We start from the raw sequence: 25,321 nt of genomic DNA on the forward strand, positions 1-25,321 counted from the left end.
TTAAAAATTGATCCTTTCGTAACGCTTCCGAACGATCAAAATCTGTTCAAATACATAATCTTCATAAGAATACGAATTCAATGACACCCATATTGCTATATTTATTTTCGAATCAAAAAGTGGGTCAAAAAGTCATCTCGAGTCATTGAAGTCAAATCTAAAATTTTCTTTTCGATTATGTTCGCTCATGATAAAATAAACTCACATGTCAAATTTCAGCTAAAACGGATTGTTATTCGACCCCCAAATTAAGATTTTATGTGAAGAACTCTAGAGTCATATTTTCTTATTTCAGCGTTATTTTTCCACCAATATACCCTAAAAATATGTTCATAATCACATAAAAATTTAATGAAAAAGATGAGAATAATTACCTTGACGCATTGGAATAAAAATTTCTATTTTTCTCTTCTCCTTTATTTTTCTTTTCCCCTTTCTTTTCTTTCTTCTTCCGTATTTTTTTCCCCAGCTTCTGTTCGTCGCTGTTCTCTTCTTTTTTTTTTCTCAAACTAATTATGTATAAAAAATTATAAACCCTATCCTTTTTCTTTAATAATTGGTATAGAGTATTAATTAAATTAACACTTTAACCCACTAATTAAATAAATTATTGAAGTTTTTCCCTCAACTAAATAACCATAATTATCGAAAAGTTCAAAATATCTAATTAAAAATTTACGGAATGAATCTTTTATGAACTAAAAATTCCTAATACTCAAAACGACCTAATGGGTCATTACATTAGTTTACGGTATAAAGAATACAATTTATTTTTTTATAATTTGACTAATTTGTTTATTTCGCTCAAATATCTCAAGAACTATATTTACTCCCTCCATTTCGTAATATTTTTCAAAAGTTAAATATTTTAAGATATATATTTTTACCATTAATATAAGAATAATTGTACCTTATAAATTTTTTTATGTAATTTTTAAATATTTAAATAGTAATTATAAAATAATAAATTAATATTTAATTTAATTTTAAAAATTAATTAAATTGAATTTCGTGAGAAGCAAAATTAACATGACAATTAATATAGTACAGACGGAGTAACATTTAATGACGATATAAAAGCTCCAAGCAAGAAATGTTTGTACAAAATCTCCCCTAATTCCTCCTATTTATTTGCATTAATCACCAAAACAAATAAAATCAAGGAGATCATATTGAATTTTTATTTCATATATATATAGGAATTTATTGTATGTACAATATCCTCTCTGTTATTTCTCCTTAGTATTGGCATTAATCATGCACGGAAATTATTATTTTTACTCTTTTACTATTTTTGTTTTTAAAAAATAATTTATTTATCATTTATTATTAAATATTTTTTGATTTGCTTTTGTTATCGTATTATTTGTTGTTGCTATAAGTTTTTCTCCATTATTTTCAACATGTTTTGTAATGCTTTACTTGATTCGAGGGTAAAATCAACAACATCTTATTTTTCCTTCACAAGGTAGCTAGGGATAATGTTTGCGTACACAACATCCTTATCAGACTCCACTTATGAAATAACTACATTTTGTATGTTGTCGTAATTGTTAATCTTAGTTGCAGAGACAAAATAGTCACTAAAAGGATTCAAAACGCAAAGAAGTAATATAATTAAGTACATGCATAAACTAGTCGAAGAAGGTTCGACATATACTATATATATATATATATATATATATATATATATATAAATATATATAAATTATAATTTTAACCATGTGTATCTCAAACAATTTTCCGTGGATTAACCTCCTAAACATAAACTGGCTCCGCTCCTTAATCATGCACCAAAATATTGTCCTATTAAAGTGATCAAAATAATCTTTTTCCATTTTCTTTTTGGTAAGACAATTATCTTTTCATTTTTTTGGTAAGACTATTATTTTCATTTTTTTGGTCTAACATATATTCTTTTCATTTCTAATAATCGGATCTTATTTTAAATTATTTTCCATATATATGAAATCATGATACCTATAAATACATATCCCTCCATACACAACAAAACACACATTTTTCTATTAACTTTCTTCTTCTACATTTTCAAATTCTTATGGCCAATATGGTTCATAAACTTTCTTTAATCTCCATTATTATGATAATTTTCATATTAATGTCTACAAATGAGACTTTTTCTGCAAGAACTCATGGTACAAAAATATTTCCAATTGAAAAAAACAATTGGAAAATTAGCAGTGCCAGTATTGATAATAATCATCGTGTTTTGAAAGGTATATTTCCACCCTCCGGGCCGGGTCATAGGGGTCACGGGTCACCACCATCCCTCGGTAAAAAGCTATTACCTATTTATTGAGATTGAAATTGAAATCAGGTGGAATATATATTTTATATCGATTGAAATTATGTGAGATTTAATTTTGGTTTGTTACGATTACTATAGTTGTGTGTGTCTTTATGTCATGTTCAACTATTGCAGTATTTCAGATTAATAAAATTGTGTTCAAGTTGCCCTTTGAATTTTTATTTCATGAATTGATTGAATCATCTTAAGATATAATCTTTATTCTTTTCATATATATATATATATATATATATATTCATTATTATTATTTTCATGAAGAAGGAAAAGTTTATTTACGAATTGTACAAGTCTGATAAAAAAAGTGATGTTCATCGTATTGATATAACACATCGGCTAAACATATATTCAATTAAGCTTACGGTCTTTTAAAATTCAATCTTTCTCCTTTCGATCTCAAAAAAAAATCGCTCTTATAATAAGAACCTGAAGAAAATAATCAAAAAAAAGTTGTGTAGATCCAATCTATTGAAAAAATAATAAAAATATTAGACAAGTCAATCAAAAATCATTGAAAGAAGAAATTTAAATCTCTTTCTTGAATCAACAAACAAATTGATTGATAAAATACATTTCCAATAAAGAAATAAATCAAGACAAAATTAATATTCCATCTATTTCAATTAGTTTGAATTATTTTCCTTTTTATTTTCTATTTGGATTGACTTTTGACTTATGACTTAAACTTATAAGTTAAAAGTTATAAGATAAAAATTCTAACTTATGACTTATTTTTATTATTTTAGGTTAAGACTAAGAAAACAATTTTTTTTATCTTATCCAAACACTTTAAAAATGCTTAAAAGTTATTTTGGCTTAAATATGTAATGTGAAAAGTTGAAATTAAAAAGTTGTCATTCTTTTTTAAACAGACTAAGAGCATGTTTGTTTATTTATTTAATATATCTTTAATTTAAGGCCAAAAGATTCAAAAGTCTCTTTTATTTTTTTAAACTCCGTGCTAAATTAAAATTAACCAAAAAAATTGAAACATTGGAAATAATAATAACAAAATAACTTTATTTCGACAATCAATTGACTAAAGACTTGATTATTGGTATATCGATGAGCCCAGCACAATGATTCGACATAAAAATTTTGTGAATGAATCAAACAACATAGAAGTATAAACAATACTCTAGATTACAAACTCAAATAACTAGAAGTAGAATAATTCCATCACTCTACATAACTATACACTTGTACTGATCATCTTGTGTACAATTCTAACCTAATCTAGTTAATTTCTTGTAAAAAGTTAAGAGCGAGTTGAGGATTAAAATATATATATATATATATATATATATACTGAGATGTCTTTTAGGTTAAAACTTAAGAAAACAAAATTATGAGGTCCACAAAATTTGAAACTGCTTAGAGAAATCGGAATAAAGCAGACAATACCTTGACAGTACGTAGCAACTCTCATGTCAGAGTAGGAGAAAAAAGTTAGGAGGTATAAAAGGGTGTGAGTTCAGAATTAAATTATCAAGACGTTTTTTGAGTTAAAACTTAAGGGAACAAAATAGTGGGATCCAAAAATCTTGTGAGACTCAAAGTGATAGAGTCAAAGTGGATAATACCTTGACCGTTGGGTCTGGACTCGTGACACTTCTTAATGAAACGGAACTAAAATTGCAAAAATGAAACCAAAATCAACAACATACCAATATATATATAGTCCCAGGCAAATGGAGTCCGGAGAGGGTGAGATCGCGAAGGATATGCAAATTAAAGAAGAGAGATTAATGACCTACTCCTGGGCTAGGAACAGACTTGAGAATTCTATTAATAGTGTGTGAGTGACCCTTCTTGCTAGGTGTGGAGTTTGGGATTGTGCCCTTAGGAAGGACAATTTGATACAATAATCTCATGTCCTCTATATTTGGAACTTTCTTCAATTTATGCAAGTTTAATACTAGCTTTCTATTAGCTTGTATTGTGGATGTAATAAAAGGGACAAAGATCAATAATAAGAACATGAAGAGAAAAGTAGTAGTACTAGAAGCCTTTGAAAAATACATTGTTTGTTGTATTGGTTTTGTCAAGAAAGTGGTACAAAAGGTATGTGCTATATAGACTTTGTTGTCTATGATATTTTGGTGCTAAAAAAGAAGAAGAAAAATGAGTAGGAGAAGGAGGAGGAGGAGCAAAGGAGTAAAGGGGAATAATATTGGCAAGTGTTAGTTGATTATAAATGTGTATAATTGTGATGCGAGGGCGGGCCAGCTAGAGTTGGTCAAAGAAAAAGACTTGCAAGCTTCTAAGCTAACCAGCACCTTAATTAGTCGAGTCTCACATCAAAATGAGAGAGAATTAAAGTTAAAGAGCTTTATAAGACATAACATAAGTTCACATGATATGCACTCTTTTAGACTCGATGATGGCAATAACCCAAATTACAAATTCGTGAGCTCTCTATGGAGAATTGATAATCGAGAAAAGGAATATTACACACTAGCTTAATCAAAAGTTTTGGATTCAAATTCTGTGATCAAACAAATTTTTGTTAGAGAGTATTTTATATATTTATTTTTAGTAGGCATACTAGGTGTGATTTTGGATTAATGAAGTCGGTGAGTTTCAGATATCGAATGATTTTTTTTCAAAAAAAATATGTATTAAAAGCAAGCGTGATGGCTACGGAGAAGAGGATTCAAGTTGGGCTACCTCAAATTCCAATGTTTGTTTTGGAAATAGTTACCTTCCTTTTCTTTTCATTTATTTAATGGTAAAAAAAACATTTGTTTTTTTTTAGTTTCATGCGTAGCTATAAGTTTTTTTTTTTTTTTTTTTAACTTGAACTATCACCATTTGTGTATAAAATTATATCTCGAAGTTGACTAGGTCAACTATGAGTTATTCGTTTTTCTTACTTAAATTGTCACAATGTATTAATCTAATTATATTTTTTTTATCTACTCAACGAAAAGCGAAATAATGACAACCAAAATGAACGGAGGGATTAGTAAACTTATATGGTCCACTAGTGTTCAAGCTGCTTTTTATACTTTGAACCTAATTATGGTCTTACAATTATTTTTTTTTAAAAAAAGGAAGTAAAAGTCAACCACAAACGTTAAATAATGAAATAAATCTTCTCAAATTTTAAAAACAAGAATGACATGAAAGATTAAATACTCATATTGAAATAGAAAATAATATAAACATTGAGGGTTGTTGTCACGTTAAGTGACAATCCATATGGCTTTGTAATTATTTTGTGTTGTTTTATTTAATTAATTCTTATATTCCCAAGACCATTTTGACAGGCCATTTATAACAATTCCATCATACGGTTGATTATTATCTTTTACGTTTTCTAATCTTGTCTTTTTAGGCAACAAGGAAGACAAAGAATAACAACTTGTATCATCGTGTTTATCTTCTTACATTTTTTCATTGGTATTTTGTATCCGTTTTGAAATTTTGATTAATTCAAATTTATGTCGTGTAAAATCTAATTAAGAGAAAAATACTTTCTATTATGATATATTCATATTTGGAATTTAAACTTAAGATCGATTAAGAATGACGGGATGTTGAGTTTTTAAATGATGTGGTATATTGTTTCTCTACATCTAATATCCTAATTTGGTCTAGGATTGTTGGTGACAAGTAAAAATTTGAACAATTATAAGAACTTATTTTTTATTTTTGGGATCCAAACTCAAGACTTTTAATTTAGGATATTGACAGGATGTTGAACTTTTACCTGTGTAGTATAGTGTACGTCTAATCATATATAATTGGTCTAGAATTGTTGTGACAAAGCACAATATTTGAACAATTACAAGAGCTTATATTTATCATTTACTACGTAGAAATGCTTCAAAAAATCAACAAACAAAATGATTCAACTTTTTTTTTTTGGTCATGGTGTCTTCAATGAGTTGAATTGTTGCCGCACTATAACAAAAATAATTTTTAGCGACAATAAATATTCATATTAACAAAGAGTACTAAAATCTTTATTGGTATCAGTTAATTGCCATTAGATCCAATATCGTTATAGACTTTAGTGTCATTTACAAGTAGTGCTAAAATGCAATTGTCACTAGTAATTGCCTCTAAAAAATATATTTAACGATACTTAAGCTATTGCCGTTAATTAATTGTTGCTAAAGATTATTTTTGGGTGTAATGTGCATTGAAATTGTACACTTGGACCCTTGAATCATTCACCATGTACACTCCACTCGATATATAGGTGTTTTGAGAACCTTGAAAATCATTTTGACAATTTAGAGAAAAGGTTGGAGATGTGAGAGAGGAAGAGAAGGTAAGTTCCTCCATGTTTAATCAGTGGTTTCGTTCAAATTTTGGGAATGAAATCACCTTTGAGAGAGAAGTCGATCGATTAATTTTTGGAAAGTCAGTGGATTAATACACATGAAAAGTGTTTTAAATCTTAACTTATTTTGTACACTGAAACATTGAAAAAATATATACCATTAATGAAAATGGAACGAGTACTAGTCACCAAGCTTGTAAGGCCTAATCTTGCCAAGTTTGGAGGCCAATGAAGTCGATTGACTATTTTTTGGAAAATCAGTGTACTAACACACAAAAAACATTTAAAAAATATTGAATTTTCCATTTTGTGAAAAAAGAGACGTCATTAATGAAAATGCAATAAGTACTAGATGGTGGTATTTGGAGTTGCAGGATTTTTTTCTCAACATAAAATGGTTAACCACCTCTCTGCTTCCAATGTCTTCCCTTTTTTTGGATGTGAAACTCCCAAGTCAACTTCATTGGGTTTTCCCATAGGGGTAGAGGGTATAGAATATTTCCCTTGTGAAGTGAAAAAAAACCTTCTTTCAAGAATTCTTGATTCAAATCCATTTTAAAGAATCACATTAGCTAAGTTAACGGACAATAATTGGTTCAAGAAAGGATTCAAACAAATTGATAAACCACTAATTTTGGATCAAGAACCGATGATGATTTGCCTCATAGCGTTTTTGATATCTTGCTTGAACGCAAGATACTTTGTGCACCGAACTAACATTTTGTTAGCATTTCTTTTTCATTGCTCTTTTTGTTTGTTGTCTTGATGTTATATGTCTGTTAACTCGTTGGAAATTCCTGTTTGTCATTGCCAAGTGAGCCATTTATATTAGGACTTGCCTATTTGTAAAAAAGATCATTCTATTTCATGATTTTCAAGAGGATCAATTTGGTTTTATTTATTCGATTTATATTTACAAGTTCCACCATTTTGCAACATTAATATTAGTGAGATTTATTGAAACCAGCTAGCATTTCTGAAAACAGAATCATGAACAATCTAATGCTAAATCAGAAAAAAAAAAACAATTTTTACATGAATCCAACAATTTAACAAACATTTGCAACAAACAAGTGATTCCGAGAACATGCTCAACATTCAAGAAGTTGAATCTTGATCTTCTATAGAATCCCAACAACATCTTTCATGTTTGTCCTTCTTGCCGGAGATTCAGCACAACAATCTAATGCCACTTTCATGATTGATGCCACAGCATCTAGCTTCTTCTTTAAGAGATTATCCGTTGGTGTTACCAAGTTGGCATCTACAACGTCCATTGTTGCCTCTGGAAGTGAATAACTCACCCATTGCTTCAAGCTAAGATCTCCCTCAAACTCATTAGGCTTTCTCCTGGTAAACGTTTCGAGCAACATGATTCCGTAACTATAGACATCACATTTTACTGACACCAATCCATCCAGTCCATACTCTACAGTGAAACAATTAATTTAAAGATGCAATATACTTTCTTGATTGGAAAAAACAAGAAGAGGAAAGATCACTGTTCAAATTAGCAAAAACAAAGAGACATACCCGGTGCAATACAACCAAATGTTGCTAAGGTTTTTGTGTATAAATCACTCTCATCTTCACCAAGTAGTTTTGCAATACCAAAGTTGCTAAGGTGGGCAACCATATCCTCATCTAGCAAGACGTTACTAGGCTTTATATCACAGTGAATCACGGGAGAGGAGCAACCATGGTGAAGATATTCCAACGCACATCCCACATCTATCATAATGCTTAGTCTCTGCATGATGTCTAGGAAATAGTTGTGCGAATACAAATATTTCTCATGACTTCCATTAGGCATATACTATAGCACTAAAGCCTTAATCAAGGTTGGAACAACTGGTGATGACTTCCACGAGATTCCTATGGCAAAGGCTATGCAAAACTTCACATTCTGTATCAAAACTTTTGAATGCCGCTTCCAGTTGCAGTTTGAACACTTTAACTGCAATGTTAGTCTCACTTCTGAGAAAACCTTTGTAAACAGAGCTAAAACTTCCAGAACCAATCAGATTACTCTCGCTAAGCGAATCAGTTGCTTGGAGCAGTTCATAGTATGAAATTCTTTCTCTGAAAGTTGATTTTGTCACAAGTAAATTCCACCCAAATGCTGCAATTTACAAATGTTATCTCCAATAAATCTTGCAAGTTTGTTGTGGCTCAAGTTGAAGTGCTGAAGGTTTCTCATGTTGCCAATTGTTCTGGGAATTGATCCAACCAAATTGTTTCCAGAAAGATAGAGGTCTAATAAGCTGCTTAAGTTCCCAAACTTCATTTGGAATTCGGCCTTTGATCTTGCAATTATGTGCGTAAAACAATGTAAGAGATGTGGAAAGGTTCCCTGCTGATACTGGAAGCATGCCGTATAGAGGGTTAAGCTGCTCAGATAGTCTTTGAATGTTTGGTAAGATAGAACCTATGTTGGTGGGAGGGTTCCTGAAAGTGGCGGAACCAGAATTTTTAATAAGGGGATTCAAAATCTGAAAAAGTAGGCACACGAACTAAATGAAGGAGGTTCGACATCTACTATTTATACATAAAAAAATATTTTAACTATAATTTTTCGCCGAAGGGGATTCGGATGAACCCCTGGACACCATGTGGCTCCGCCACTGGTTCCTGATAGATTGTTGGCTGAAAGATCAATTGTTGTCAGCCTTGATGTGTTGAAGATCTCCATTGGAAGTGGACCACTAAATCTATTATCCCCAAGAATAAAATCCTCCAACTCAACCAGATTTCTTATCTCCTGTGGTAAGGATCCCTTTGTTAGTAAACTGTATTGGAAAATATTGAAATAGTAACAAAAAACTAAAAGTAATAAAACACAGAATCTGGAAATTAATTCAAGAACAAAATCGAGCCCACTGACTGCATAGTGTGTCCTTAAGGAAATTATTCCCCTCAAAGTACCCGAGGTTGTGGAATCTTTTCTCCCAAGATAGAACGATTTACTCACCAAAGTAGAGGTACTGCTAATTTTTGGTAACTGCGAACCACTTGATGGCTGTATTTCACACGAGTTTTAGGAAGTGCAGAAAGAAGAAGAATATGGTATATTCAGAATTTCGTATGGAACATTCTGAGGATTAAGAGACATATATATAGACTGTTTGCACCTTTTAAGAAAAGACACCTGTTGGGAAAAGGTTTGCCTGTTGAGAAAATGTTTGCAACTTTTCGGACAAGGTTGCAACCTTTCAAAAATCCGTTGGAAAAAACGGAGGAAAATTTTAAATTAATCCGGGAAAGAAATGGGTCGCGGGTCAGGATTTTTTTTCCACTTAATTAATTAAATAAATAATATTAATTAATTAAAAATTTAAAGAAAATTTGGTCCAAAAAGATTATCAATCAAATCAATTGATCAAATCCAAATCCAAATCCAAATCCAAATCCAAATCCAAATCCAAAGCCGAAGCCGAAGCCGAAGCCGAAGCCGTAGCCGCAGATGTAGCCGTAGCTGAAGCCGAGCCGAGCGAGCGACGACGACGACGGCGCGAGGGGAGACCCTCTTCTTGACCCTTTAGCAACATGAAGGAGTGCTTCTACTTTTAAGTAGGAGACTTTTTATTTTCACCACCTATGTAGGACCAAAGCTTATTTAATAAAGCAAGAGAGAACATATCATTTCCTCTCCACTTCTTTTTCCCTCAATTTTCCATTCAACCTATCAGTTAAACCCAACAATCCCCCACATGAATGGTGAATGTCTACAAGATAAAGGAATGCACGGATAAGTTTGTGATATACAAGCGAAGATTAATTGCATCTGGATAAGTAGGTTTCCCTTTGAACTTTCCATAGTGAACTTATATAGGATATACTCGATCAATCGGTAGATGCGATATCTTTGAACCGTCGAACTTTGTTGTATAACTAGACAACATAAGTCACACAATCAATCATCAACCATCTATGGTTCTCACGATTGTGTTCGTTTCAGCCATGAACACCGCCTGGTTTCGTGAATGCATAGAGAATGGACCTTTACCGTCATTTCCCTTGAAGCGGATTATACTTCACATTCACATAGGTGATTTCTAAACGTGTAGTCCTATAGACACACTATCTAGTCATTTTCCGTCAGATTTAGATAATCATTAAAAAACCTTTAAAGCTTTATTAACTCATTAATAAGCCTTAAGGTTTTATCCTTTGTTTCTGAACATTGTCATCATCACGAGAATGGATTGAGTTATTTGACAATGTTGAACCGTCAATCATAACTTTGTTTGATCTCTTTGAACCTAGTTCTTGGGATCTCCAGTCTACTAGGTAGAGTTACCGCCATATTGACTTGTCCTAGGCCTTAACCCCATTCCCCTCGATGATCTTTCAACAGCCTCTCTAGATAAGCCTTTTGTTAGTGGATCCGATACATTATCTCTTGACTTTACGTAGTCAATAGTGATAACACCACTAGAGAGCAGTTGTCTAACAGTATTGTGTCGCCATCGAATGTGACGCGATTTTCCATTATACATAACATTTCCTGCCCTCCCTATTGCCGCTTGGCTATCACAATGTATACATATGGGTGCCAAAGGTTTGGGCCAAAATGGAATATCTTCTAAAAAATTTTGAAGCCATTCAGCTTCTTCACCAGCCTTGTCTAAAGCTATAAATTCAGACTCCATTGTAGAGCTGGCGATGCATGTCTGTTTTGATGATTTCCAAGACACTGCTCCTCCACCAACGGTGAAAACATGTCCACTTGTGGATTTAACTTCAGATGATCCGGTGATCCAGTTTGCATCACTATATCCCTCAATTACAGTGGGATATTTATTATAATGCAAAGCATAGTTTTGGGTGTGTTTCAAATACCCCAAGACTCGTTTCATTGCCATCCAATGAGTTTGATTAGGATTATTCGTGAATCGACTCAACTTGCTAATAGCACATGCTATATCTGGTCGTGTACAATTCATAATATACATCAAACTTCCCAAAACTCGTGCATAGTCCAATTGTGAGTCACTTTTACCTTCATTCTTTTGAAGTGCAAAACTTACATCAATTGGAGTTTTTGCAACATTGAAATTTAAATATTTAAACTTATCAAGTATATTTTCAATATAATGTGACTGTGATAATGCTAGACCTTGTGGAGTTTTATGGATCCTAATTCCTAAGATTAAGTCTGCAACCCCTAAGTCTTTCATGTCAAATTTGCTAGCAAGCATACGCTTCGTAGCATTTACATTGGCAATGTCTTTACTCATTATCAACATGTCATCAACATATAAACAAACAATGACTTCATGATTTGGAGTATTTTTTAATGTAAACACATTTGTCACACTCATTAATCTTAAATCCATTTGCCAACATTGTTTGGTCAAATTTTGCATGCCATTGTTTAGGTGCTTGTTTAAGTCCATAAAGTGACTTAACAAGTTTGCACACTTTCCTTTCTTTACCTGGAACTACGAAACCCTCAGGTTGTTCCATGTAAATTTCTTCATCCAATTCTCCATTTAAGAAAGCCGTCTTAACATCCATTTGATGAATTTCAAGACCATATACAGCTGCAAGTGCCACTAACACCCGAATAGATATTATTCTTGTTACCGGCGAGTATGTGTCAAAGTAATCAAGACCTTCTTTTTGTCTATAACCTTTGACCACAAGTCTTGCCTTATATTTATCAATAGTGCCATCAGCTTTCATTTTCCTTTTAAATATCCATTTTGATCCTAAAGGTTTATTTTCAGGAGGAAGATCAACCAATTCCCATGTATGGTTATTCAAAATTGATTGAATCTCACTATTGATTGTCTCTTTCCAAAATGCTGAATCAGAAGAAGACATTGCAGCTTTAAATGTTTGAGGCTCATTTTCAAGCAAGAATGTCACAAAATCTGGTCCAAAGGAAGTAGATATCTTTTGACGTTTGCTACGCCTTGGATCCTCTTCGGTTGGTTTACTTTCCTTTTGAACTTCTCTTGGTCGTTTAGATCTTTCACTTGAGGATTCACTTTTAGTTTTATACGAATAAATATTTTCAAAAAATTCAGCATTATCTGATTCAATTACCGTATTAATATTAATTTCAGGATTGTCCGATTTGTGAACCAAAAATCGACAAGCTTTGCTGTTTGTAGCATAGCCAATAAAAATACAATCCACGGTCTTTGGTCCAATTTTTACCCGTTTGGGCAAAGAAACTTGGACCTTTGCTAAACACCCCCACACTTTGAAATATTTCAAGTTGAGTTTTCTTCCTTTCCATAGTTCATATGAAATAGTTTGTGTTTTGCTGTGGGGTACTCTGTTGAGTATTCGATTAGCTGTAAGGATAGCTTCCCCCCACAAGTTCTGCGGTAAACCGAAACTTATTAATAAAGCATTCATCATTTCTTTTAATGTTCGGTTTTTCCTTTCCGCAACTCCATTTGATTGAGGTGTGTAGGGGGCAGTAGTTTGATGAATAATTCCATATTCTAAACATATCTTTTCAAAAGGAGATTCGTATTCTCCACCCCTATCACTTCTAATCATTTTTATCTTTTTATTCAATTAATTTTCTACTTCGTTCTTGTATTGCTTAAATGCATCAATTGCTTCATCCTTACTATTAAGCAAATATACATAACAATATCGAGTGCAATCGTCAATAAAAGTTATAAAATACTTCTTTCCACCACGAGTTGGTGTAGACTTCATATCACAAATGTCTGTGTGAATCAATTCTAAGGGACTAGAATTCCTTTCAATAGATTTATAAGGATGCTTAGCATACTTAGATTCAACACATACTTGACATTTTAATTTATTGCAATCAAAGTTAGGCAATATATTTAAATTAATCAGTTTTTGCAAGGTTTTATGATTGACATGTCCTAAACGTGAATGCTATAAATTATTTGACTCAAGTAAGTAAGAAGAAGCTTGAACTTTATTATCATCAACAACCATTACATTTAGTTTGAAAAGACCCTCAGTGAGGTAGCCTTTTTCTAGATACATTTAATTCTTATTGACAACTACTTTGTCTGAAACTAGAACACACTTGAATCCATTCTTGATAAGAAGGCCGGCAGACACCAAATTCTTTCGCATTTCTGGAACATGATACACTTTGTTCAGCGTCACCACCTTGCCGGATGTCATTTTCAGAAATACTCTCCCATATCCTTCAATCTTTGCAGTTGCAGAATTTCCCATATAGATCATCGCATCAGGTGCTGCAGGGGAATAAGTAGAGAAGGCTTCTCGGACTGCACACACATGCGAAGTAGCTCCCGAATCAAGCCACCATTCTTTGGGATTACCTACTAGGTTGCATTCTGATAGAATTGCACACAGATCATCAATACCTTCTTTATTTTCCACCATATTGGCTTGTCCCTTTCTCTTGTCCTTTTTCGGAAGACGACAATCTGGAGCTTTGTGTCCAACTTTCCCACAATTATAACAATTTCCCTTGAATTTTTTCTTGTTCTGCTCCTGATTCTTTCCAAAAGGTTGCTTCCTTTTCTTATTCTTTGGAGCAGCATCTTCAACGATGTTCGCTCCCATAATTATTGAATTTCCACGCAATTTCTTTTCTGCTGTTTTGTTATCTTCCTCAATCTTGAGACGAATCACAAGATCTTCCAACTTCATTTCCTTATGCTTGTGCTTTAGATAATTTTTGAAATCTCTCCACGAAGGAGGCAACTTTTCTATCATTGCAGCCACTTGAAATGCTTTATTAACTACCATACCTTCAGTAATAAGGTCATGAAAAATAAGTTGTAGTTCTTGAACTTGAGTTCCAACAGTTCTGCTATCTATCATTTTATAGTCTAGGAACTTAGCAACCACAAATTTTTTCAAGCATGCGTCTTCAGTCTTGTACTTCTTCTCAAGTGCATCCCATAATTCTTTAGAAGTTTTCACAGCACTATAGACATTGTACAAATCATCATCCAAAGCACTTAGGATGTAGCCCTTGCATAAAAAATCTGCCTGTGTCCATGCCTCAGTAATCATAAATTTTTCATTGGCCGGCATATCAGCAGCGGGCACAGGAGGATCTTCGTTAGTGAACTTCTGCATACCAAGAGTGGTAAGCCAAAAGAACACCCTTTGCTGCCATCCTTTGAAGTTGGCTCCAGAAAATTTTCCTGATTTTTCTGCCAGTGGCACAGAAGTGCGGCTTGTTGCAGCAACAGTCGCAGAAGTAGTAGCAGTATCACTTGTCATTTCTTTTCACTGTCAAAATAGACAAACTGTCTTAATATTTCAGAATATCAGACCTTTTATAAAAACAACGACAAAGTTTTTATACTCTTCAAATCGTTGTACACGTATGAACTTTAATATTCCAACGAAGTTTTTATACTCTTCAAATCAGAATATTTATTTCATACGGAGTAGAAAACCACACAGGTTTTAGTCTCCAAAGACAGAATACAGTTTGATCAGAAAACAATAATAATACTAGTTTCCTTAAGATTGTTAGTAAACTGTATTGGAAAATATTAAAACAGTAACAAAAAACTAAAAGTAATAAAACACAGAATCTGGAAATTAATTCAAGAACAAAATCGAGCCCATTGACTGCACAGTGTGTCCTTAAGGAAATTATTCCCCTCAAAGTATCCGAGGTTGTGGAATCTTTCCTCCCAGGATAGAACGATTTACTCACCAAAGTAGAGGTACTGCTAATTTTTGGTGACTACAAACCACTTGATGGCTGTATTTCACACGAGTTTTAGGAAGTGCAGAAAGAAGAAGAAGATGGTATGTTCAGAATTTCGTATGGAACATTCTGAGGATTAAGAGACATATCAATTGACCGTAGCCGTAGCCGTAGCCGTAGCCGAGCGAGCGACGACGACGACGGCGCGAGGGGAGACCCTCTTCTTGATCCTTTAGCAACATGAAGGAGTGCTTCTACTTTTAAGTAGGAGACTTTTCATTTCTACCACCTATGTGGGACCAAAACTTATTTAATAAAGCAAGAGAGAACATATCATTTCCTCTCCACTTCTTTTTCCCTCAATTTCCCATTCAACCTATCAGTTAAACCCAACACCCTTGAGATTGTTCCTCGCTATTGACAAAAGTTGCAGCGAGGATATATTGAATATGGAGACCGGAACAAAGCCGGTAATCTGGTTTCCCCCCATGTCTAACTCCACCAAATTAACAAGATTTCTGAATTCTTGTGGAACTATCCCTGCAGTTAATGTGTAATAAAGAAAATAATCCAAAGTAATAAGGATTGGTAAGGCAAGGCCTAGCCTCCCTTAATTCATGATGAGGTTTTTTATTTTATTATTAATAAAAGACTGTTAGTTTAATGGTATAAATTTGCCAATTAATATGATTAAACATACCAGTGAAATGGTTAAATCCAAGAGCCAAGAAGTGCAGATTAGTTAGTCTTGCAATTTCACTATGTATTGGTCCATCAAACTCATTTTGTGCTAAAGCCAATATTTGAAGCTTTGAACAATTTGACAAGCTTGTAGGCATATGACCGTGAAACTTGTTTATAGATAGATTAAGCCAGTTCAGGTCGTGAAGATTACCGATCCCTTCTGGAATGATCCCTTGAAGTAAATTGTGAGATGAATCTAAAATCTCCAACATTGAGGCATTTGATATTTAGATCCTATGAGATTGTTTCCATACAAGCTTAAATATATCAGGTTTTCAACACTTGCAATCTCCTTTGGAATTTGACCTTCTAACGAATTGAATGTCAAATCCAAAGTTTCAAGCTTTGAAATATTAAAACATGAAGAGGGGAGTCAACTATTATTTCTAAGACTTAGATATTGAAGTCTGTGTAAGAACCCAAACCAACAAGGAACCTCCCCTATGAAGTTGTTGAAACTTAAATCAACAAAGTTAAGCGGACGCAATTTTGCCATTTCTTGAGGCACATTTCCATAGAAATTGTTGCTTACCAAGTCAAGAGAGACAAGAAATGTGAGATTTCCAAAATCACGGGAATCCTGCCCGTAAGAGTCACGTTGGAAAGATTGAAGGACTTCACTCGTGATAAGAGCCACAAGTGACTCCAACCCAATGACAAACAGAAGTAGCAGGAGTTCATTGAAAGGGGTCCGAAATTATTTGAAATTTTAAAGAAAGAAGAGTTAATTGATCAGTGTTAATGTTGGTTTGGCCCATAACACACTGAAGCAACAAGAGTACTGTTAAGAGAAAAGAAGTGAATATTTTCTCCATATGTACAATATTATTAGGAAAAAGGAAAAATGTTTCGTCATTCTTTCCATCATGTCAATATTAATACAACTAAATTATTGTTTCAATACAACAAAAGAAAAAGTGTCTTTTTCGTTGCTGTCAGTTTCATATCCAAGTGTTGAAGCCACTCATTTTAATCCTCTCACTGTATCGAAATTGTGTATTATTTCCTTCCAGAATAAAACAAATATACCTATTAAAGAAACAGTGATACTTCAAATTTCACCAAATTCAAAAGTCAACAACAAAAATGTATGTAGAACAGGCATGGTGTCCTTTTGGGGAAGTCTGTTCAGGGAAGGAACAAGTCCTTTTTGCTTGTTGGAATATAAACCTCAACAACAGCCTTCACTCTCTAGTATAAAAGAAATTGATAAGCTATATTGTTAGGATTGGGTTGAGTCAGTTGCAAGCACTCACTCAGGTATGAAATCTATCCTTTATGTTCAAGGATTCAATTACTGAAATACCACATGCTATGTTGCCCACAAACTGTTTGACGTTTTGCCTCAAAGAATTGTTTGTGTTTTCTTCCAAATGGCATGTGTTTTTTAAATAATAAAATAAAATTGGGAGTAGAGGGAAGGGATTACAAGGTGGGGAATTGAATATTTACCAATAAGGTGAAAGTTGAACTAGTCGACCAATTGGGCTACTAAGTTTTCCAGGTATAAGAGTGTGACACCATGTGTAAGTCGATTTAAGTAAGCAGAGGTTCGGAAAGAAGAGTTTGTTATTTGCCTTTCTCGATTAAATAGGTGCTTACTCTACTTTGAGACAACATAAAAGAAGATATACATCGTAGATTTATTTGTTGATCATCAGGCTACCCTCGGATTCTTCCCTATTGATATTAATGAGGTGTGCGGGAAGGATAGTGCCTAATACAGTAATATATGACCTTTCTGAGTTGTCTCTCACAAGTGAACAAAAAGGTGGATATCTGATCGTGAAATATGTCATTTTGGCTATTCCGATCTTTTTATCTATTCATTTTGTCAGGTATCTGAATCATACGATTTTTTGAGGAATTTTCTTTTCACATTCATTCTACTAGACCAAAACGAGGCCTTTCCTTGCTAGTTGGAATGAAAACCTCAACAACATCCTTCAATTCTAAGTATAGAAGAAGTTACTACGAGATGCCTATAAAAATTTCCAGCGAAATTGATAACTATTAGATGCACCACTCTACTCTTAATTAGGTGTGAATCTCTGTTTAGAGAAAAGAGTAGAAGGCATTCTTCATAAGTACCAATATTAGTAGGAAAATGGTATGACTAGTAATGGTTTTGAGACTTTAAGTATATCTTTTTAGGAGACTTTTCTATCGAATCTTTTTTTTAAGGGAATAGTAAAAACCACTTTTCTTCATTCATTCCATCATATCAATATTACAACAACAACATACCGAGTGAAATCCCACTAAGTGGGGTCTGGGAAGGGTAAAGTGTATGTAGACCTTACTACTACCTCGTGGAGGTAGAAAGGTTGTTTTCGAAAGACTATCATATCAGTATTAAAACAACTAAATTAATGTTTCAATGAAACAAAAAAAAATTGTCTCTCATTGTTGTCAGTTTGATATCCAAGTGTTGAAACCACTCATTTTAGATTAGATAGATTTTCCAAGTCAATGCAATTATATTAACGGCCCCCAAAGAGTTCAGCTAGTGTGGAGGGAAAATCGTGAGATTTATTGAAACCAACCAACATTTCAAAACAGAATCAAGTGCTAAAACAAAACAAAAAAAAAACAAAGACAATCTTTACATGAATCCAACAATTTAGTAAACATTTGCAACAAATAAGTGATTTGGAACAAGAGATTCTGAGAATATGCTCAGCATGCAAGAAGTTGAATCTTGATCTTCTGTAGCATCCCTACAACATCTTTTATGTTTGTCCTTCTTGCTAGATATTCGGCACAGTAATCTAATGCAACTTTCATGATTGATGCCACAACATCTAGCTTCTTCTGTAAGTGTTTATCCATTGGTGTTATCAAATTGGCATCCACAACATCCATTACTACCTCTGGGAGTGAATAATTCACCCATTGCTTCAAGCTAAGAGCTCCCTCAAATTCATTAGCCTTTCTCCTAGTAAACGTTTCCAACAACATGATCCCGTAACTATAGACATCACATTTTATTAACACCAATCCATCCAGTCCATACTCTACATTCAAATAATTAAGGAATTTAAAGATTTAACATAATTTCTTGGTGAAAAAGAAAATGGAAGGAAAAATCAGCAAAACAAAGAGACGTACCTGGTGCAATATAACCCAATGTTGCTAAGGTTTTAGTGTATAAATCACTCTCATATTCACCAAGAAGTTTTGAAATACCAAAGTCGCTTAGGTGGGCAACCATATCCTCATCCAGCAAGACGTTAGATCATAGTGAATCACGGGTAACAAGCACTCATGATGGAGATATTCCAGTGCACATGCCACATCTATCATAATGCTTGGTCTCTGCCTGATATCTAGGAAGTAGTTGTGCGAATACAAATACTTCTCAAGATTTCCATTAGGCATATACTCGAGCACTAAAGCCTTAAAATCAAGGTTGGAACAACTACTGATGACTTTCACGAGATTCCTATGGCGAAGGCTACACAAAACTTCACATTCTGTATCAAAACTTTTGAATGCCGCTTCCAGTTGCAGATTGAACACTTTAACTGCAATGGCAGTCCCACTTCTGAGAACGCCTTTGTAAACAGAACCAAAACTTCCAGAACCAATCAGATTACTCTCGCTAAGCGCATTAGTTGCTCGGAGCAGTTCATAGTATGAAATTCTTTCTCTTGCTACGGTAGACAATGAATCAGCTTGTTGAGAAGAACTTTTACCTCTTCTATTCCTTATCCATACAAACACAAAGGTAATAGGAACAAATACAAGTGCAATTCCCAACAAGAGAAAAAGAAGTAGCACTTTTTTCCTATTTGATCTGTGCTTTGATGAAGTGGGGCATGGAGGGACACTAAATCTTGAAGAACCACACAATGCTTCATTGTAGATGAAAAACTGACTTGAGAGGTTCTTGAAAGGATCCCCCGAGGGTATTTCACCATACAATTTGTTGTCAGAAACATTGAAATACTTGAGGTATTGAAGTTTCTCCAAAGACATAGGAATGGTTCCCGATATATTATTATGAGAAAGGTCTAGGAATTCCAAACCTACCATGTTGCTCATTGAGTCAGGTATAGTTCCTTGTAACTTGTTATGTCTCAAAGAAAGGTGCACAAGATTTTGCAATCCTCCTATTTCTCTAGGAATTCCATTTGATAATTGATTCCTTGACAGATCTATCAGTCTCGCAACCTTTAAATTTCCGATTTCTGGAGGTAAAGAACCAGCCATGTTGTTTGATGATAAGTCAAGCTCTATTAGATCTTTAAGATTTCCTAAACTTGATGGTATCGTGGAAATCAATTTAGTGGAACCAATATGTAACAACCTAAGGGAAGTAACATTCCCTAAACAATTAGGAAGTGCTCCTGAAAGTTGATTTTGACCCAAGGAAATAGCACCCAAATGTGTCAATTTACATAGATTATCTCCAATAAATCCTGTAAGTTTTGTTGTTGTGCAAGTACAAGCGCTGAAGGTTTCTCAAGTTACGAGTTGATGTAGGAATTGATCCAATCAAGTTATTATTAGTAAGATCAAGGTCTAATAAGCTGCTTAAGTTCCCAACTTCATTTGGAATTCTCCCTTTGATTTTGCAACAAGTGGTGTAAAACGTCGTTAGAGATGTGGAAAGGTTCCCTACAGATACTGTAAGCATGTCGTTTAGATGGTTGAAACATAAAATAAGATATATCAAATTGGTTAATGAAGTCAGGAAGCTCAACGAGGAGTCACTGGTTAAATTGTTTCCCCCCAAGTTTAGTTAGTGTAGATGAGTCAAATATCCAAGAGAATTGGGAATGAAGCCAGTGAGTTTGATGTATGAAAGCTCTAGATGAGTAAGCTTTGAACAATTGGAGATAGAATGAGGAATAGTCCCAACAAGATTGGTTAAGCTATGCAAATAAAGCTGTTCAATGTTGGGTAAGATAGAACCTATGTTTGGTGGAAAGGTTCCTGATAGATTGTTGGATGAAAGATCAATTGCTCTCAGCCCTGATATGTTGAAGATTTCCATGGCAAGTGAACTACTAAAACTATTAAACTCAATGTCAAATTCCTCCAACTCAACGAGATTTTTTTATCTCTTTTGGTATTTCACCTGTCAACATGTACATAAAGAAAGAATGAATACTAGTGAGTTTAATACAGTATACGTTGTACTTTTTGCTATCACTTTGAATACGTACCAGTAAAGCTATTTTGGCCAAGATATAAAACTTGCATCTTGGTTAAGTTTCTAATCTTCCGTGGTAAGGATCCCTTGAGATTGTTCCTCCTTAGTGAAACAACTTGCAACGAGGAGATATTGCATATGGAGATGGGGATAGAGTCGGTAATCTAGTTTCTATCCACAACTAATTGCACCAAATTAACAAGATTTCCGATTTCTCGTGGAATTATCCGTGCATTGAAAATTGTGAATGGTATAGAACCCGCACGATTCCAAATAGAAAAACTTCAATCATTTTTAGTTGATTATCTTGTATGGACAACGACAAACAAAAACAGCGGAAGACCAACTTTCATTCGATGTGAAAAGAGTCTAAAATAATTTGGAATTTTAAAGAAAGAAGAGCTAATTGATCAGTCGTAATGTTGGATTCGGTCATGGCTGAACTAGCCATAACATAGTGAAGCAACAAAAGCAGTGTTAAGAGAAAAAAAAGTGAAGGCTTTCTCCATTAGTGCAAATATTAGTAGTAACCTGTGGTTTGGAGGCTTTAAATAGCGATAAGATCTATTTTTAGGAGATTTTTCCATTCAAATCTCTTTTAAGGAAAAGAGAAGAAAATTAATTTTCTTTATTCATCCTGTCATATCAACCAAGTCTTGCTTTATATATAATACTAGTTTCTGGAGACCTTCGTTGTACGTATATACCATGTAAATTTTTATAGATTCGTTAGAACAATTAAAATTCTATAAAAATTAATGTGTAATGAGTAATAAAATATAATAATTACAAATTATTATTTTTAAAGGTTGATAAGAAACATCAAATGGGTGGTGTATTTTAATGTTTAGAATTAATTTCTTTTAAGGAACCAACTGTAAATTATAAACTTTGTTCAGTAGTTAGTAAAGTTCCAATAAAGTCATAAACTGCTAATTTGAGCCCAAAATACAGATTTACTATCATTAGATATTCATAGAAAATTAAATTAAAGAAGTCCAATAGAGATAAAAACACAAAAATAAACATGAAAGAAATACACATCCTTCTTAAGACTTAATTCGTAACAATATAGATGTAAAAAAGAAATACAGAATTGGTACATCATTTTTCGAGTTCTTACTGACACCTTCTCCCTTAATCAATCAAAATTCTCTTCATCGAATCAAAATAAAGAGTGAAAATAGTACAATAATTATATAAGTGCTTCACTACTTCAGCAATAGAATGAAAAAGAGTAACCTTTGAGTAGGGGTTCTTGAAATCAAAAAGATGAATTTATACAGATAAAAATGGAGGAATATAAAAAGATTCTTAAAGTTATAAATTAAATATGTGGAGGTTATGAATATGAAAAATATGAAACTTATGATTAGAAATAAGTATATGAGTTATGATGGTGAATATTTTTTTTAAAAAATATCGAAAAAAATAATAAAAAACATACCTGTGAAATTGTTGGATCCAAGATACAATGACTGCAAGTTACTCAATCTTCCAATTTCACTATGTATTGGTCATCAAACTCATTTGTTGATAAATCCAATATTTGAAGTTGTGAACAATTTGACATGCTTTTAGGCATATGACCATGAAGCTTGTTTCTGGATAGATAAAGCTCTTTGAGACCATTGCATAAACCATTTGGAAGACTTCCTGATAAGCTATTATCTCTAAATGCAATGACTTCAATTCTAGAAATATTGAAAATTGTGACTGGTATAGAACCTGTAAGCTGATTATGTTCTATTGACAACGAGTTCAGGTTGTGAAGATTGCCTATCTCTTCCGGGATTTTTCCTTGAAGTAAATTGGCAGATATTTCTTAAGTCTCCAACCTTGAGGCATTTGAGATTGACGGAGGAATGGAACCAGTGAAACTGTTATTCCTAATATTTAGAACTTGCAGTTGGTGTAAAAACCCAAACCAACAAGGAACGTCCCCTCTAAAGTTGTTGAAACTTAAATCAAGAAAATTAAGCGAATGCAAACGTGCCATTTCTTGAGGTAAATTTCCATGGAAATTGTTGCTTCCCAAGTCAAGAGTAATAAGAAATGTGAGGTTTCCAAAATCACAGGGGATCCTGCCTGTAAGAGCCAAGTTGGAATGCTTCAAGGACTTCACTCGCTGGTGATGAGAACTACAAGTGACTCCAATCCAATGGCAAACAGAAGTAGCAGGAGACCAACTTTCATTCAACAAGTGAAAGGGGTTGGAACTAATTTGGGATTTCAAAGAGAGAAGAGCTAATTGATCCGTAGAAACGTTGGTACGAGCTATCATGGCTGAATTAGCCATAACATAGTGAAGCAACAAGAGTAGTGTTAAGAGACAAGAGCTCAAGGCTTTCTCCATATGTAAAAATATTAGTATGACTAATAACATGTGTTTAGAATACTTTTCTTTCGAATCTATTTTAAGGGAAAAGGAAAAACTACTTTTCTTCATTCATTCCATCATTTCAGTATTAGTGCAAGTAAATAATTGTTTCAATGAAACAAAAAAAATGTGTCTTTTTGTTTGTTGTCAGTTTGATATTGAAACCACTCATTTTAGATAAGGAGGAAGTAGACAAAAAAGAGTGTGAGTCTTGCTTTCATTTTCTCCTGTACTAACAGTCCTACTTTAGTGGTCCATATTCATAATTCCCCCAAAACGTAATTACTCAATCATTACATGTTGAAACGGCTGAACATTAGTCTTTTCAAAAAAAATAATTCTCCTTAAAGATTGGTAAAAAGGTTCAAGGTTGGAAAGGGAGAAGGACTATCCTTATAAATCATGTATTATAGAGTATTCCTATTCACTTGTTGTCATCTCTTAATCCTCCGAAAAGCATTTTTGTTAAGTTTTTCTGGAAGAATACCGTTGAGAATAAAAGCAGACATTGGGTAAGCTGGGAAACTTTATGTCTTCCCCAAGTAGAAGGAGGAGTTGGGTTTGGGTCCATTTTTGATGTTTCTAATGCATGGAAAGATCATGAGGATAGACTTTTTCAAAAAATTGTGGAGTAAAAAGCTGCCATTTAAACAGTCTGTTTTTTCTTATGGAGAATGTGGAAATTCAGGGTGCCTGTTGATGAAGTGGTGCAAAGCATGGGGATTAATATTGCATCAAGATGCTGGTGTTGCATACATCCTAAATCTAAGACTATATGTCTCACCCTTTTCTTACCTCAGCATACAGCTGCAAAGCTGCGGAGAATGTTTGCTAATGTTGCAGGTATTCAGATTGAAGGATTGCAGTTATCACTGTTACAGAAGGAATTAGGTAAGTGTTTGTGGAAACAGACTCACAAGTGCCAATCAAATTTCCCCCAAGGGTATGGGAAGTGCCTTGGAATTTAGCAGTGATAATTGGTGACAGTCCAGGGTACTCCACTGAGTCACAAGAGTGAAACTAAGGTCAACAGACAATATGAAGTTGAAAGGAATCCAATTAAGTAATTGAGGAGTATGAAAGAGTTTTTACCATCAAATCTTCAAGACTACATTATATAAACATATCTAATATTAATCATTCAACATATGCTTCTGTCGTTAAGTGCGTACAGAAGTGCCATTGAATTTTCAGGTACATTCTCATTAAGTCTAGATTTGTCGTAGGTAAAGCCGTCCAGTACTACATCCGTAAGCCTTCCATCTATTGCATTCGTTCGTCGGAGAATCCTTATGTTCACTCCCATCAGGGGAATTTGCCTTGATTTGCTAACTTCATTTGAATGATGATCTTCTAATTTGTTTAATAAGTGCAAGAAATAGCTTGAACGGTATAATCACACGTAAAGAAATTAGTGTTGTACATATGTGGTTTGATGCTGAATGATGATCAACTCTCTTTGATCCTAAACATTACAGCTGAAACTATTTTATAATCATAAATTAGAAGTGTTCCGAAAAACTAAACATGATAGTTAATTGTTGTGATAATTCATGTAGAAAAGAAACTCTGCTTTATAAATTTTATACTATTTATATATTGAAATTGTTGTTGTTCGCTAGCAAAATATATAGGGACTTGCTGTAGAAAAATGTAAGCAAATGTAGCAGCTGCAAGTCCTCTCTGGCAGTAAGGGCTGTACAGGGCAAACCGATAAACCTCACCAAACCGACAAACCCAACCAAACCGGAAAAAAAACCCGACTAGTG

General features: G+C 33.6%; 1 protein-coding gene, 2 long non-coding RNA genes and 1 pseudogene across 3 annotated transcripts; 1 reads left to right on the forward strand and 3 right to left on the reverse strand.

Annotated features, from left to right (window-relative positions):
* Window positions 1–7,582: 7,582 nt before the first annotated feature.
* On the reverse strand, window positions 7,583–8,749 carry LOC129894922 (receptor kinase-like protein Xa21; annotated as a pseudogene).
* Window positions 8,750–16,996: 8,247 nt separating this feature from the next.
* On the forward strand, window positions 16,997–24,942 carry LOC129894458 (uncharacterized). Its single transcript, XR_008767690.1, has 2 exons — window positions 16,997–17,271; window positions 22,938–24,942. It is a non-coding gene; the product is annotated as an uncharacterized LOC129894458 (long non-coding RNA).
* LOC129894457 (uncharacterized) lies at window positions 18,522–19,213 on the reverse strand. The gene is made up of 2 exons (XR_008767689.1): window positions 19,123–19,213; window positions 18,522–19,028 (listed from the first exon to the last, which is right to left on the reverse strand). It is a non-coding gene; the product is annotated as an uncharacterized LOC129894457 (long non-coding RNA).
* LOC129894456 (putative leucine-rich repeat receptor-like serine/threonine-protein kinase At2g24130) lies at window positions 19,210–21,544 on the reverse strand. Its single transcript, XM_055970164.1, has one exon. The coding sequence runs from the start codon at window positions 20,224–20,226 to the stop codon at window positions 19,210–19,212; it is 1,017 nt and encodes a 338-aa protein (XP_055826139.1). The 5' UTR covers window positions 20,227–21,544.
* Window positions 24,943–25,321: the final 379 nt, after the last annotated feature.

The sequence above is a fragment of the Solanum dulcamara genome, chromosome 7, assembly GCF_947179165.1.
Source record: "Solanum dulcamara chromosome 7, daSolDulc1.2, whole genome shotgun sequence".
NCBI lineage: Eukaryota > Viridiplantae > Streptophyta > Magnoliopsida > Solanales > Solanaceae > Solanum > Solanum dulcamara.